This window comes from Micromys minutus, assembly GCF_963924665.1.
Source record: "Micromys minutus genome assembly, chromosome: 10".
NCBI lineage: Eukaryota > Metazoa > Chordata > Mammalia > Rodentia > Muridae > Micromys > Micromys minutus.
This window is the reverse complement of record NC_137979.1, coordinates 50,464,801-50,481,435: the sequence shown is the minus strand read 5'-3', so window position 1 is coordinate 50,481,435 and position 16,635 is coordinate 50,464,801. Positions and strand designations below refer to the sequence as shown.

The window sequence follows — 16,635 nt, the reverse complement described above, 5'->3', positions numbered from 1 at the left end:
CCCAGTCTCAACAAATGCGGTGGAAAACCATTAAGGAAAACACTCTACGTCCGCCTCTGACCTCCACAGGTGTACATGGATGTGTGTTCTCCACGTGCATATATGAACACATGCATGTACCACACACATAACCCTGAAAGAAGCAAACACCAGTTCCTTATTCTCAAAGCCTTTCCCTCATCCCAGGCCCATTTCTGTGTTTCTCCATTTCTTCCCTCTGCCTACGCCTCCTCTTTATGCTAATTCCACTTTTTCTGAATGGAAGGAACTTGGGGTTTTGAGCAGGCTAGGCAAGTGCTCTGCCTCCTGTGAACTACATCCTCAGCCATTCCTAATTTAAAAAAAATTTTAATTACATTTACTTATTCAGTGTGTGTATATGAAGGTAGTCATAGCGTGTGTGTGTGTGTGTGTGTGTGTGTGTGGAGGTTAGGGATAACTTGCACAAGCTAGGTCTGCCCTCCCACCAGGTGATCCTTGGGATTAAACTCACTTTGTCACACCTGGTAGCAAGCACCTTTACCCACTGGGCCATCTCTCTGGCCCCTAACCTTCTTAATTATTCAATTATGAATACGTGATGGGAGCTACTGGCACAAGTTTGAAAGCCTTCCCCCTAGAGTTTCTCTCATCATTTCCAAACTTCAAAGTGGCCCTGTAGGAAAAGCATTTGTAACTTCCTTCGCAGAAAAGAAACCCCAGGGTTATGTTGACTTGCTCAGTTCAGCTGGAAGCATCTCTTACCTACATGTGAAGCTTGGCAAGATATTGATCCTACACATGGGTCCTTAGTCCATAGGGGACCAGCCAGTACCCGGTGCTCAGCGATTAGCAGATTCCCAATGCAAAACTCCCATGTACCCTTTTCTGGCCCAAAGAAGGCAGGACATCAGATTAGCAGCATCTCATGCCACTGGAGCCCTGGAACCCCACGACGGTGGATGGAGACAGAACAGGGAGGCAAGAAAGGAGGTGGTCCATTCTGACCGGCAAACACTGAGGGTCTCTAAGGGCATGCAGCAGATGTCGGGATCCTACCGAGGCTCCAGACAGACATGCACAACGCAAAGCCTGTCTGAAATCAACACTTGATTTCCTTTTATTAAATTTTCCACACTTCCATGCTGAGAAGCCCCTGGGTAATAACAGCATCTGTGGAGCTGAGCTGCTAGCGTGCCCCAGCTTTCTCTTCAGGTCTAGGAGGGGTGGGGCGGGGAGCTTGCTGGCCTCTTCTGCCCGAGCCTCTACCCTGGCCTCTCTGTTTGTCAGACTGAAGCTGGATAGTTCTGAAAGGACCTACTGTGTGCTGGGTGTCACACCATTGTCCTCAGTGAAGTCTCTGAGGTTGGTCCCACAACCTTGTTTTCTGGTTGGAAAGGCCATAGAGTTGATTCAAGCTGTATAGTTAGCAATCAAAACCTGGACCAGTCTGGCTTTTAGGATTCTCTTCTCCTTCCACCCATAGGGTATTTTGAGGGAGACAAACAGGGATTGGGGGATAGGCACTCTGTATGTGTGTGTGTGTTTTCTGTGTCCAAGATCTTGGTGGAGGGGCTTCTTCATTGAGAGTGTGGCTCATGAAGGCTGGAAGGGAAAAACAGAGCCAAAAACCACAGGGGCAGAGATACAACTGGGTCAAGCTCTGGCTTCTGCTCACCCCGTGGGCCTGATCACCCAAGGACCAGAGCACCAAGACAGCTGCAGGGATGGCAGTGTCACAGAGGAGTGCCAGAGGTGCCCCGAGACACGGCCACTGCTATGATAAGAATGTGTCCCCGAAGTTTAAAGGCTGGAAACGGGGTGCCCAGTAAAGAGCTGCTGGATGTGGGGCCTCTCAGTCAAATGGGGGCCTCACTGCAGGATCTGGTTCCTTCCAAAGGAACGTGTGGTCCATTTGCTTTCTCTCACCCTTTCTTTGTCTTCTGTCATGAGATGACACAGCAGCAAGGCCTTTGCAACCTTGGACGTCTCAGTTTCCAGAACCAAAAGCCGAAACATTCCTATTGATTATAAACGAGCTACAAGTTGGCTCAGTTGATACGATGCTTGCCTACCTCTCGTGAAGCCTTGGGTTCGGTTCTTAGCAATTCATCATATGGGAGGCACTGCCAAATGTCTGTAAGCCCGGATCGCAGGAGGCAGAAATAGAAGGGTTGGGGGTTCAAGTTTTAAGAAGTGTTTAGATTTATTTGTTTTAACTTTACGTGCATGAGTGTTTTGCAGGTATGTGCACCAAGCATGTGCCTGGTGCCTGCAGAGGTCAGAGGAGGGTGTTGACTCTCCGGGGTCTGCAGTTACAGATGGTTGTGAATCACCATGTGAGTGCTTGGAATGAAACCTGGCTGATGAGCCATCTCTCTAGCCCCTCATACAGATCTGAAGTTTGTGGTCAGCATGGACCACATGTGACCTTGTCTCAAAAATTAAAAAACTCAACCTCGAGTATTCTGTTACAGTAGCAGAACCAGATCAAAACACTTGCCAGTACTCTGAGAAATGAATGATCCAGAAACACCAGGCAGAACAGTAGGTGACACTGAGAAAGTTCCATAACAGGTCAGCACTGTCTGGAAAGACACCCAGCAACACCTTGAGAGTAGCCAGTAACACCTCCAAGGCAAAGCTAGTAACACACAAAGATGTTGCCAATGACACTTGGAGAGACCAGCCAGTGATGTCCCAAAGAGACAGCCAATGACCTCTCCAGACTCCCTGCAAAAGATGTCAGTGACACCCTCATGCATTCTGACTTCCTGGGGACAAGCCACCAAGAAATGCAGAAGCCACTGGATGTCCCAAAGCACGAGAAGACAAAACCAACCTCAAGAAGCTTGACCAGGACTCTTTCCTTGTCCAGTCTGGAGACCTGAGCTCCACAGGCTCCTTCAGGCGGGTGGCACTGAGTAAGGTGCTGGAGAGGAACCACTCTGCCCAGCCCTTAAGACCAGACTCTAACAAGAAGTTTCTGCTGAACTGATTCTGGTCAGATCAGAAGGTATCATCTTGCCCCAAAGGCTGGTGCACCAGACCTGTTTGGCTGCCCTGCCAGAATGAAAGCCGAGCTCCTTCCAGTGGCCTTCCTGTCTCACTCCCCCTCCCTGACCACCAGGCTTCTTCTGCCCATCTGGCTTCCTGAGCTTTGTCTTTTACTCCTCTGTGGGTGGTCTGTACCTCCAGCTTATAAAGTGTGGCCCTTGAACCAAGAGCATCAGAGCCCATGAGTTTGCAGACATCTCGAGAAAGGCAGTTTTGAGACCCAGACCAGTCACATAGAATGAGAATCTTATTTTTTTAATCAAGAAGCCAAGAAATCCTGGGACATCTCAACATTTTAGCAGCTCATTCCAACCACTGTCCCTCCCACTGTGAGCTCTGGCTGTTCAGGAGGCTGTGTGTGAATGTGTGTTCTGGGTGAGATTAAGCAGCTCTGGAAATCTCAGGATGGGATGGAGGGTCTTCAAGTTCCTTTCTAACTCAGACCTTTCAGAGGATGGAATTTCCAGGCTCTTCTGGACCAGTCTGTCTTAATTCTAAGGCCCAGGGACCTGGGGTCGTTTTATTCCAGCCCTCTGCTTTTTGCTCATTTGTCCTGCCAGCCCATTCTCATCCTCCTTAGTAAGGGGGACTGAGTATAGAGAGGCGGTGATTGGAGGAACCCAAGCATCATTTATAGAAGGGTCTTTGTGATGATGCTGTCTGTAAAAACCAAAGACAGAATGAAAACTGGCCCGCTAAGTTATGGCACATCCAGATGTGGATAGTGTGTGAGTCTAACGAGAATGAAGAGGCTCGCTCTAAACTGCCCTGGAACAATCCCTAGGATAGATGGCCACATGAAGAAGCAATATCAAGGAGTTTGTATGACAAGCGATGTCTGAGTAAGGCCAAGAATGTCACACAGAGACACATTGCCTCGTACATGCAGAACATGTGAGCAACTGGCTAGGGATGGCAACAGGAGGTGTGCTTCTCGCTGGATTCCCATTTGTACCTTTTAAATGTTGCATTCCGGGTAAGCAACAGCTGCTCAAAACCACTGAAGTTTGGCAAAGCACCTCTGGGGCTTTTTAAAACTGCATCAGCGCCTCACTTCTAGCCTCGGTTCTGACACAGGTCCCATGGCTGGACGCTGATGTCTGAGCATCCATCTACCACTGGGTTTGGCTGCCCCCCCCCCGCCCCCCGTTCCACACCCAGTGCAAGCAGCCAAAGACAAGTATGAGAGGAAGGGAGAGAGGGAAGGTGGGAGGAAAAGGAAGGGAGGGAAAGAGATGTGGGGAAGGGAAGGGAGGAAGGAAGAGAGCCAGGACTGAATTTGCTACACTATGCTATGCTATTCAGAGGCTTCTCACCAGCTCCTGTAAGACAGAGTCCTAACACCAGCTTCAGGAAAGTTCCCTAGACCCCAACTGCTCATGCAGCAGTGCCCCACTCCCCTGCTCCTGGCTTGTGTTGGTGGCCCTGGACTGCTCCTCAGGATGGTGGCTTATCCTCACCTCTTCGTTGAGAATCTCCTGGCACTCAGAATAGTTCACACGGGCTGCCCAGCTGCCGTTGGCTAGGCACTCCCGGTAGCCATTGTCTGGAAAGAGAACAAAACTCATGTCACACATCTGAACTAGCACAGGGCATGCGGGCTGGGAACCCTGGAACTAAACTGGGAGGGGGACTCTCTGATTATCGCGCTGGGCAGCTGAAAGTGATGGTATACGCTTTAAGATAGAGGCAGGCAGATCGCTGTGAGTTCCAGGTCAACCAGAGTTACATAGTGAGCTTGTCTTACAAAAAAGTAAAATAAAATACATGGTCGGGCAGGATCTGGGGATGAATGTGCACTGACTGCTCACTTGGGTGGCTTAAATGATGGGGCTCCTTGTGTTTGTCTCTCTGTGTGGAATTCTCACATCGGAGTGTTTCCTATTGCGTCGGACTTACAGAGGTCCTAATAGTACCGTTTTTCTACAGCACGCCTCATGTCAAAGAGGCTCTTACTCCAGCCTTTTGGGTTGAAAAGAGCAGATGGCAGGGGTGTGCTGGGGATGGCACAAGTGACACTTGTGTGTCAGGTAGCTAGCTCACTACTAGGTCTGCTGTTGCTGCCGCTCCTGTCCTGGGATGTGACATTAGAAAAGCCAGGGAGTGGCTATGGGGGATTCTGTGACTGTCGGGCTGGACTATGGCTAGAACCACTCACCTCCTAAGGAAGTTTGGAGGGACCTTGGGGCTGCTTTATTTAGTTTTAGGGCCTTGGGAGAGGCAGGGTTGTTAAAAGAGTCTCCTTTACCCATTTCCTGAATAGCCCTTTGGGTAGCAGAGCTGGGAAATCTATCAGGGAGGGAGACCAGGAGTCTCCCACTCTCTCTGGCATCAGTATTGTTAACTACGCTTCCTTGTATTTCTGGCTCTTACTCCAGCCCTGAGTCATCTCCACTGTAGTCTTTCTTCCTTTAGTTCAGTCTGTAGCTCCAACTGACCCACCGGCTGGAAGAGGTCAGGAAAGGCTGCCAGAGTCCCAGGTCCTGGGCTTAGAGCCCAACAGGCAAAGCTCAGCTATGGCTAAGCAGTTAGAGTGCCTCTCAGCCCCTCCATTCATTTATAAAGGTGGAGATGCTCCAGTTGATGCCCAAGAGCCATTATCAGCCTGGGAGCCACCTCCCTGGCAGCATCAGGACCAGAGGTAAATTCAGAGAGGTCAGGGAGAATTAAAGCTGCCCCAACAGAGGGAGCTGGTCTGACTTTCCAACCTAAAATGCTGTGGCCTCCTGTCTAACCTGAGAAGCTGGCTGCGGCTAGCCGATGGGGGAAATTATCTTTATGGATTTTCCTAGCTCTGCTTGGCCTCATCATGAGCAAATCTGAGGCTTTGCAAAGCTGTGATCTGTATAGAGTCAACAATGAGGCCAAAGGCTCTCCACTGGTATTAAATAAGAGCTGATCCCCAAGGGACTCACAATGAGGATGTTCTGGGATATCTGTGGGTATGGGAGGGCCAAGAGCAAGCAGGTTGGTTACAGCACACAGTATGGGTAGGATGTGCCTGGTACCAACCAGAGGCTGCTTAGAATGTCAGCAGAGAAAGGGGCTTGTGGCAGAGATGGATGGATGGGGAGAGCATGAGGCAGAGAGAAGCACAAAGCAGGGCTCAGAACAGGGCACCTTGAGCCACAGAGTCTGGGTTCAAATGCTGGCACTACCTCACAACCTGTGTGACCTTGGGTGAGTGACTTGATTGCTCGGCTTCCCTGACTTGCCAAAGAACCATCTTAAAGACACTCTGCCCTCTTTGGGTTAGTGTTTTTAGTTGGAACTGTACCGGGCATATGGTGTCAGCTCGGTGTCTATTATTGTTGTCTCTGAGCTGTTTTTATATAACCTTACATAATAGCACATATCATTTGTCTCCATTCAAGGGGTGCAGGTGGAGATTTAGGTCTTTGTTCAACAGCTTCCTCACCTGCCCCCACCTAACGTAGGGTGTCTGGAGCTGGTCCACAGGATGGACCATTGGAAGCTGGAGGCTTTGACCCAGAGGGACAAACTGACCCTGATGGAAAACAAGCCTGGCACACAGGGGCTTGTTGCCAGGGAGGAGCCAACCTCCTTGCCTAATTGCTGAGCTGAGCAGTCCTCTTAGAGGATCATGGGAAAATGGATATTTTTGGAAATGTTTCCCATCCCTCTGAAGATCTGATGCCGCAGGAGGGAGAACGGTAAGGAGCAGCTTGGAAGTCCTAGCAACACCTCATCAGTAAATGAGTTAATTAGAAGCTAATGATTAGGAGCATCTCTGCTCCCTCCCGACAACTTCGTGGGCACACTCCCATTGTCTGGCGCCAGGGGCACCTGCATGGGGAGTCTGGCAGCCCGTGCCAGGGAAATCAACATCTCGACGTTCTCTTTGGAACTATTGGGTGAGCAAGGGAACCCAGGGGATACCTCAACACACCCTCAACCATCCTGCAGGTAGAGAAACAAAGGCCCAGAGATGGCCCCAAACCAAGGAGTCCTGAACTATGGACAGACAGAGGTGGGGCTGGAGTACAGAGTGCCTGGCGTCTGTTGAAGGCAGGCCTCATGTGTACCATAGCATTAAAGCAATTTTTGGAATGTGTCCAGTAAACCTTGGTATTCCGAATTGAGGGTACCAATGGAGAATGGGTGAGGCTGGCTGCAGAAGTGGGCAGGGCTGTAACCACAGCCAACCTAGTAGACTCACTCGACCAGGCAATGGTGAGGCACAGAAAGGTGTAGCAGAAGAGTGGGGTGTAACAAGTTCAGACTGGTCACACTAGGGCTTAGGCTGGAGTGCCTGAGGCTGGGCAGTAGGCAGGAAGGAAATGAGTGCTTTAAGGGTGGCCAAACAGGCCCTAGTGCTGCAGGGAAAGGAAAAAGGCCTCCTGTGGAGCTTGGCTGTACCAACACATGCTGCCACTGTCCTGGGACAAGGTGTGGGATACAGAGCAACGTGCAGGGCCTAGAGCCCCCAGTTTCAACTCCACCTCCAGGCTCTGTGCCTCTGATTAGGTTATCCATCAATCTATGCCTCAGTTTCCTCTTTACAAAACATGCCCTAGTTGGAAGCTAGCCTACTATGTGCCACAAAGTCTCCTCTTTGACCTCTCACTACTTTTTCTTACCTGGCCCTTAAACCCTCACCCACTCTAGTATTTCTTCTCTTTCTCCCATGACCTTCCCATGACCACCCTCTCAAACCCTTCTGTCTATATTCCCAATTTTATCCCCTTCAGCCATCTAGTAAATAAAGGAGGGGTGGGAGGAGACGTTTGAGGGTTTGGAGTGGGAAGAGGTCACCAGCCCTCTAAACCTCAGATGAGGAAGCCAGAAGTCCACAGAAGGGAGAACATACTGAGGTCACCCAGTGAGTCTTGAGATGGGTCACCTGGTATCTGGTCACTTTTGGCACCTGTTGGGAGCTTGGGGATGACCTACCCACACCTTCAGGACTCACACAGGGGCTCCTAGTCCCCAGGGACCCAGAACCCAACCTCCTTGGCATATTCCAGGGCCTCTGGGCTCCATCTGTTTTTCCCTTGATAGCAGGGACCTGAGTCATTGGCAAGAGAAAGCAAATTAATTCTGAGGGTGGCAGATGCTATAGCAGGGATCTGCAAAGCCCAGCATGAAGGCTGGGCCTCTGGGGAGCAAGGTGTTTACATGGGGATCAGTATCTGCTCAGTCCATGGGTCAGTCCTGCTTTCCCCTCCCCCATCACAGCGGTAGGCCTGGGATACTTGGATGCAAGTCACTCTAGGTGTCCTGTCTCCGTGGAACTTCCTTGCCCTATTAAGACAATTACCCACCCATCTCAGGAGTGGCTGAGGCTCAGTGAGACTAACCAGAAGCTAGTCAACTACATCTACAGAAGAAAGGGTCAGGTAGACCCGAGTGTTCCAGCTTCACCCCCTATTGGCTGTTGGCTTGGGCAAGTTCCCTAACTTCTCTGAGGCCAGGTGCCTTGGTTATATACTGGGTGTTTTCTCTGCAAGAATTAGCAGGAACAAGCAGAGAGCAGAGCTGGTCCTAGGAGTGATGCAGACATTTCTTCCACCTCCAAACTGCCGCCACTCAGCCCCGGCAACCCTCCCCCTCCCCTCTTCCTTACTTGTTGTGTTGTAGCGGACACCATAGAAAAAGGCAGGGCAGGGTCGAACCACCAACTGCCCCGCAGGGCTCCTGGGCCAGCAGGTGCCGATGAGGTCCACAGAGGCATTGCACTGCAGGCCTAGGAACAGAGACAGCTAGTGAGAAAAAAAGTGACGTCCAGGCAGACAGAAACCTCTCTAGAGTTCTGCCCATCCTCAGTCCTAGTAAAAACAGAAAACGCAAAGCCTCAGTGTGGTTATCAGCCCAGCCAATACAGGAATGTGAGTTTGCCGTTACAGCGCTAGGGAGATGGTGAGTTCCAGAGAAAAACAAAGAACTACAGCCCCAGCTGTCAGATCTCCTGGTGCTGGTGAGGGGCTTAGGCATTCACCCAGCTTGGTGGAGGGTAAAATGCTGTCAGGTGTCCTGGGAAAGAAATGCCTACTGTACTTTCTGCTAAAGACAGGCACCTGCCTCTTCTCTTACCTTTAACAGTTCCCAAATACACTTCTGCTAAGGCTAGAGGCGGGAAGGACCTAAGGGCAGATAGCATCACCATTTGATGTCAAGATCAGCTAGAGCGGTGAGGCTCCACCTGGAAGAGTTTCCCACTGGAAACACCATCCCCCAATGTCCCCCCCCCCCCTTTTAAAGACCCTATTCAGAGTTCTGACTCCGCCCACTGCTCATCCATGGATGAGCAGGACCCATGTGATGGTGGGTGAATTTGCAGAATGGCAAATGTCCTAGGGTCTTCCCTTAAATAACCTAAAATCTATTCTGGTCTTTCACTACCTGCCCATTTTAGGCGCTAACTCCCTGCTTTAAAGAGAAGGAACTTTGAAGGATCGGGAATGCACAGGGGTCGACCCAAAGTGGCTACCAAAAGGCAGGGTAGATTTTGAACCCTGGGCTTCTGAGGCCAACCAGGAACTTCCACTGCTCCATATAGGTCCCTGGCTTGCATCTGTATCTGGCTAGTGCTCCCTTCTCTCTGCACCACGTTCCTTGTGCCTGTCCCTGACGCTTATAGAAAGCTGATGAAGTGACAATGGGGATACAGCGATCCTTTTTATTAAAAGCCCAGAAAATCCTGGAGCATGAAAGTCTCTGAAAAGCTGCAAGACTAGAGAAGAGAAATGCAATTAACGGGTAAGCGACAAAGACAGGAGCTTTTTCCAAGAGAGCAGCTCTGGGACTTGTGGGTGGGGCAGTGCAGGAGAGGGCGGAGTCAAGGGCATAGAGGCCAATCAGGAGCTGCGGCCGGCCTTCGCAGATGCACTTAGCCGCTGACCTAGCACTAGGGTTTCAGACCATGGGGTGTCAGAGAAATGAAAGGAAGGAGGATGGGGAGCTAACAGCAAGCAGGCAGCATGTAAGGACCTCAGACATCACTGCCCAGCGTACCTCCAGTCTCTAGACCACCTCCCCAGGGGACTCCTGCTGTCCTGTAACCTGCAGCCTGACCAGCGTTTGCAGCACACACTGTGGACCACGCCTAGGAAAGAGCAGGGTCCCTGGGAATCCGGTAGACAGACAGGGTCTCTGAAGATGACCATAGATAGATAAGACATGGGAGGCAGAATGAATGTTATCAGGCATTGTAAAGGGTGCTTTGCCATCCACCCATCACTTTGAGGAAGGGAAAAGACAAAGATAGCAAAAGAACAGAGCAAGTTTGGAGTGTGTTAGACTCCAAACACACTGGGGCAAAAGGATAAAGGATATACTAAGGCTAAAGCCCGGAAGGGCAGGGAAAATGCAGGCACAGAGACAGATTTCAGAGCATAGGAGTTCTCACGTCTTGGCCTGATGCACCCAAGCACCTCAAAATCTGGGCTGCTGGAGATTGGATTATTTTAAAATTTTAACCCTTGTCCCGCCCCATCTGTCTTTTTTCTCTGCCTCTCTTCTTGCCTCTGTTTGTCTGTCTGTCTGTCTGTCTGTCTGTCTGTCTGTCTCTCTCTCTCTCTCTCTCTCTCTCTCTCTGAGGGTGGGGGTTGGGGGAGACACACCATGGTTCATATGAAGAGGACAACTTGGGAGAATTGATTTTCTCCTACCATGTTGGTCAGGCGAATGGATCTCTGGTATTCAGGTTTGGTGACAAGTGTCTTAGCTCACCGAGCCACCTCAGCCAACCGGAAGCTTGGACGGTTAGGTCAATGACCCCTACACCAACACCCTCTCCTCTCCCCTTCTCTCCTTTTGGGTGGGAGAGTGATATCATCCCACTTTGTTATCAGAGTTTTGAGGTGAGAAGCAGTTTAGATCAGGCCAGGCCAGCCTGCTTAGCTAATCAGATTCAGCAGCCTGCGGCAGCAAAGATGAACTGTGCTCAGGGTGCTAACTCATCCTATAGCCAACTTCCTACAAGCCCCTTCGTGGTTAGCTGCTGAATGAACAGGGAAGAGCAAGGGAGGCTTTAAAAATTATTCTTATTTTCACAGGATATATTTTGGTTTTATTTTTCCTTCCCCCCAACTTCTCCCAGATCTTTCCCCATTATGTTCTTTCCCTCTCTTAACAAAAACAAAACAAAATTCAAGTACTTAACTCACCCAAGAAGTGGTGTGAACTGGGGACAGAAAAATGAATAAAATAGATGTCCATCCCTAAGGGGGGATTTCACTATCCTGGGAGACACAGTGGGGAAGCAAGTATGTGCTATCCAGTGCAGAATATTACAAAAAATGCACAGAGATGAAGATGGACTGGGTGCCATTTTAATTTTGTATTCCTCTAAAACACTAAGTTTAATTACAGACATGGTGGGAGGAAGTCACACGCATACATAAAGGAGAGGGAGCAACTGGTACCAAGGTCCTAGGGAGGTGTTTGCTGAGGTATCTGGGGTTGTCACTGGGTCACTCAGTTAACAGATTAGGACTCTTCCAAGGGTGGCCTAGTTACTGCATGTGTACAGTTGGACACTGATTTCTTCTGTTAACTTGGCCACACAGTTCCCTCCCCGTTAGATCAGTGCCCAAGGGTGCTCACAGGACACTTTCACTGTAGGTAATGCTCCTGCCCAGGTGTGAGGGGTCTCCCATCACGTGCTTCTGAGAGAGTCACAAGAATGTGAGGACGTGGCATCCCCCTGTGGTTAGGAAGTCTGTTTACCCATCTGGCTTGAGATTGGAAGAGGAACTCTGAGGCTGCCTGGAGAGCAGCCAGGGGCCCATGGGCAGCCTCTGAGGCAGGCACTCCGGCCAGTGGGAGGCTGGTGCCATGAGATGGAGGGGCAATGGTTTTGTTTGGGCAACCTGTCATGGCAGGCAGACAGGCTTGCCATCTTGGGTTAAGCTGTAAAGAAAGGCAGGGCAAAGGTAGGTGTCTTGAGGCAGGTGGGTTTCTGAATTCGAGGCTAGCCTGCTTTACAGAGCACGTTCCAAGACAGTCAGGGCTACACAGAGAAACCCTGTCTCAAAACACCAAAACGAAAGAAAAAGGTATCTCTGGGGAGAAAATGTAGGAGCCCATGAGCCCTCCTGTTTTGTGGCTCTGAACACTCTGAGTTTTACACTTGGTACCTAGAAGAAGTTCAAGCACATAGTAGGTGCTAATGAATCTATAGGACTGTATGAAAGCTCAGCGTGTACAGGGAAAACTTCAGGAGTGACACTGCATCTCTAAGTAACTGAGGACACTGGGCTGTGGGTATGACAAATCTCTTAAGTGACCAAATCTGTACTAAATCTGAAATCAGGTCCAGCTGGCTGAGCTCTTGAGGCCAGTGCTTAGTAACTGTGCGCTCAGAGAGTAATTCAACTTCTCTGTGTCTAAGGTTCCTTTTCTTTAAAGCAGAAACAAAAATCCTCTCTGACTCCGCTATGACGACTGAATGAGGCTAAGCACTTAGAGCGGAGTCCAACACAAGTGGACATCCACACACGCTAACTCTTATTTTAACAATCCTTAGTCATTGCCACCTTAACAACAGGAAGAGGAACAGGTGACCCCAGGGCCCCGGGAGCTCTGATCCCACTCGTCTGTTATGCTATTATTCTATTTCTTTCTGGCACAGACATACTCATGCTATGATTTTATAAGGAGCCAGCTCTGTAATCTGTCACATGATGGGGCCTTGGCCACAGGAACCTAACCCCTCCTTGTTTTCTGGCACGAAGCGTGTGCAAGGCCCCCCGAAGGTTTCAGCACAGTGCCAGCCACTCCGGCCAGACATCCATCCATCTGTCCCAGGCTCTTCGCCCCACCCTCACCATCTGTCTCTGCCAATGCCCATCGGTCTGGGTTGATCTCAGCATCAGATGACAAATGTCTGTATCGGAGGCCATTGTGAGGGTGATGGATTGCATCCTATGAGGCCAGGCAGGCTGGGATGGGGGTGGAGCCTCCAGTACAAATCACGGAGGAATGAACCCCATTCATCACAACCTACTGCCTCCAAGGACAGGTGACACCTGCGTGGCTCCAGGGTGTCATTTCTCTTGAACACAAGCAAGTTAATGGAGCCTGGGGTAGAGAGGAGAGATGGGGACCTTTCCTCCAGGCATCCTCTCTGCCCCCCTGTTCTTGGCTGCAACTGCTCACAGGCTGAGAACAATGCTCTTCCTGCTCAGTTCAGCCAGTGGGTAGTCCAAGGCTGAGAGGACCAGTGCCTCTCTTACCCTGGTCAGTTCTTCTGCCAAACTTTACCCACTGGTGTTCAATTGCTTATTGTTGTCTCTAGGCTCACTTAAAAAAAAAAAAAAAACCCTCTCCTTCAGGAAGGCTTCTTAGATTTGCCCCACCCCTGTCCCAGTCTCCCATCACCCCATTTATAGTATTGAGCAATCAGTAACGTGTACTTTCTCTTCTTCCTAGCTATACAGCTGAGTGCTTTTAAAAAGTGCTTAAACCCATCTGCTATCTGCCCTCTGCAGTTTGTGAAACAGATCCTCAAAATTCAGTTCATTTAACCTCATGGGGTCTCCCTCCCTCCGTTTGAGCAAAGGAAGGCCCAAAGAAGTCTAGGGTATAGGCTTCCTTTGGGTATCAGTCCTTAGCTCCACAGTTTGGGGTGTGAGTGAGCCCGACTAGGAGTCAGTTGGAGGAGGAATGCTGCTCTCAGTTGCAGAAGCCTCCTTTCTTTCCTACCAGGCTCAGCTTTAGAAATCAATTCCTCTAGCCTCATTTACGGCTCTTGAGTCCGTTTCCTCCACTGGCTGCTCTTCTGACCTCTGGCTTTCAGCCCTGGGGACCTGGGTGAGACTGGGAGACCCTCTTGGTTCCTCTGGCGACTTACATAGGATCTGATGCATCTGAGGCTAATGCAATACATACTGTCTGGCACCTGCCATCCCCAGGCCATGCCCAGAATGAGAGGAGGTTTGGCCTTGGGGTCCAGAAGACCTAGCTATTATTGATAGCGACATCCTGGGAAATTTATGAAACTTGTTCATGCCTCAGTTTCCTCATCAGGCCTTTATCTCACTGGGGATAAAATAACTATACAGAAGCCTTCCTCCAATGGCTAAGCCACAGACCTTGGTGACATTTGCAGTCATCTAGACTTTTGTATTGGAGAGATATGGCGGACCCAGAGGGAGCCAGGTTGCCTCTGCAGCGCAAGCTTCAGCTCTTAGCGTTTCTCTGTGCCTCAGTTGCCTGAGGTATCAAGTGAGTGACAGTATCTTGAAGTTCTTGTGCTGGCAGCATTGTAACCTTACACTCCAATCCAGCTCCTTTAGCAACAGCAGCCACCTTTGTCCTTGCCAATGTCCCCAATTCACAGCCCAGTAGCAAGACCTGGAGGGTCCTCACCTACTGCCCATGGGATATGAGCATGTGGCACATTTGCTGTCTCCTGTGCCCACAGCCAAAGCTGGTAGATAACCTCAGTCCTCGTTCCCTCACTGACTCCAATCCCAGATTCTTCTCCATACCGACCACTCCAACGCAGGAGACCCTGTGAGAACCTGGCATCCTGAGAGGTCAGGGGCAGGGGCGACTCACCAGAGACATTGCTGGCCAGGGACAGGCTCTCACAGTGCTGATCCTGGAGGGAGGTGGAGACGGGGTTCAGTCCCAGAAGGAGAATGGCCTGTGGGCACAAGAGGATACAGGACACTGTTAGGAGTGCTCAGCAGTCTGACCTGATGATTCTTGCCCCTCCTCTTCTGCCCAGCATCCTACCCTTTCCCAGTCTCCTGGTGCCCTTCTAAATGTTTGAAATTGCCTGGTGTTTGTCTCTGGTCATCCCCCTGTGTCCGATCTGGTCTCTGCAAAGGCAGGTACACATTTGCACCCAACCTTCAACCTCTCCTTCTTCAGGTGTCAGACTCTTCTGACATACTGTGATATCTGTGATGGCTTAATTCTTCCTGGGGTCAGCATGGACATGGTTATTGCAGATGGAGAAACTGAGGCACTGAAGAAATGATCGGTTTTGAAAAGATGGATTCCTATTCCAGGGAAGGCCTGTGTCCTTTAGCCCCACTGAGGGCTCTGTGTCACTTTGACTCCAGGATCACAGCCCTTTTGGGATGGGAACAGCATGGCCTGATGGCTGGAAGGCTGTCTCTTTTTGAATGGACATTCCCAACCACGGTGATACCTTTCTTAGGTTACTGCTGTCTCTAAGGTTAGAGCCTGGGTGGTGGGCTGTGTGACCTCTCTGGGCCACAGTGTCTGCACTCTTAGGCAAGTTCATCTCTCTTGTGTTTGAGAACGTGTATTGAGTTCGCATCTGGCAACTAAGTTAAGGAACGATGTTGTGTTGTGATTATATAATAGGCACTCAATGAGGACATACAGATTGACTTGAACTCAGTGGTTGCTATCTGGCCTAGTGAGGTGGAGACAGGGGTCGGAGCTGTGTCTGTTGGGGGTTCCTTTTGCAAGGGGGTCCAGAAGCATGCAGGGATAGGAGAGGGGTACTACCACATGCAGCTTCGTCTTCCAGATGGGAGAAGAATCCCTAGGTTGGATGGCAACCCTGGATGCATCCCCCACACAGCATTCTACTCTCTCTCATGTTCCCCTCTCTGCAAGCCCTAGGCTCGAGAGAATTATCAAGGACGGGTATACCCAGCTTAAGCAAAATAATTTGACTGTGGTTGGTTAAAGTTTGATTCTGTGTATGTGTCTATTTGTCCATCCATCTCCCTTTAGAAGCTAGTTTTCTATGTTTCCCTGATAGGAGTGTCCCGTGTCTCCTCCCATCCAGCTGTCCCCCAGCCTCAGCAACACTCACTCTTTCTCCCTTCATTCAGGTGTTGATGACAAAGGCTGGCTCTGCTGCCTTCTTTCCCACAATGCATTTGTATTCTTGACGAGAGCTTGGACCTAGCCCCCCACAAGAAATCACCCCTAATCCTGGTGACTTACAGAGCCACACTGTCCCCCTTGGTGTCTGCCCAAGTCTTTAGTAGGTTTTATCTAATTCATTCTCTTACCTCAGGCATCCTCCCTCCATCTCACCCTAGGGTTCTCTTTGCTGACACAACTTCAGACTCCTCAATAGTCACCATTCACACCATCCTGGGCAGGTTCAGGATCTGCTCTGCCATCAGCCCTGGGGATAGCAGGCTCACCCCAGGGCCTTGGCAGTGGTTAGAATAAACCCATTTGTTGCCCTGGCCCCAAGCAACTTCCCACACTTTACTAATCAGTAATTAAGTTTTAGTCTCCAGAGAGGTGAAGAAATACCATTAGCCTCATTTCCAAATGCAAAGGCAGAAGTGGAGAGAAGAGGAAGCCACAGGCCTAGTGGGTGGCTCTTGACAGCTAAGCAGAGGGCAGTGTTCTCTTGACAAAGTTACTCAGCAGCTCACTCAGAACCAGCAGGGGCCCAGGCTCTGTGCTCTCCTCAGAGATGGGTAATGGTTGCTGGGGAGAGAGGTCCCTGATAGAAAATCCTGCTCTCCTTCACCTCCTAACACATACACACAAATCAACCAACCAATCAATCAATCAATCAATCAATCAATCTCATTTCAGCCACAGGCAAATTAAATAAACTTTGAACCTTATTGGAAAATATTAGACTACTGCCTGACTCCCACCCTAATCAATTTAATATTTAAA

The 16,635-nt window shown here is 50.1% G+C and overlaps 1 protein-coding gene across 4 annotated transcripts in view; it reads right to left on the bottom strand.

The window, feature by feature from the left end:
- CRHR1 (corticotropin releasing hormone receptor 1) overlaps nt 1-16,635 on the bottom strand; it is a gene marked incomplete at both ends in the record, with an annotated part of 39,990 nt that overhangs the window by 5,659 nt on the left and 17,696 nt on the right. For 3 of the 4 annotated variants that reach the window (XM_080923366.1, XM_080923367.1, XM_080923368.1), the window contains 3 exons: nt 4,497-4,582; nt 8,624-8,743; nt 14,563-14,650. In XM_080923366.1, the coding sequence (XP_080779492.1) occupies nt 4,497-4,582; nt 8,624-8,743; nt 14,563-14,650 (294 nt within the window). The remainder of the gene's footprint in view (nt 1-4,496; nt 4,583-8,623; nt 8,744-14,562; nt 14,651-16,635) is intronic. The other variant, XM_080923369.1, reaches the window with a different exon arrangement.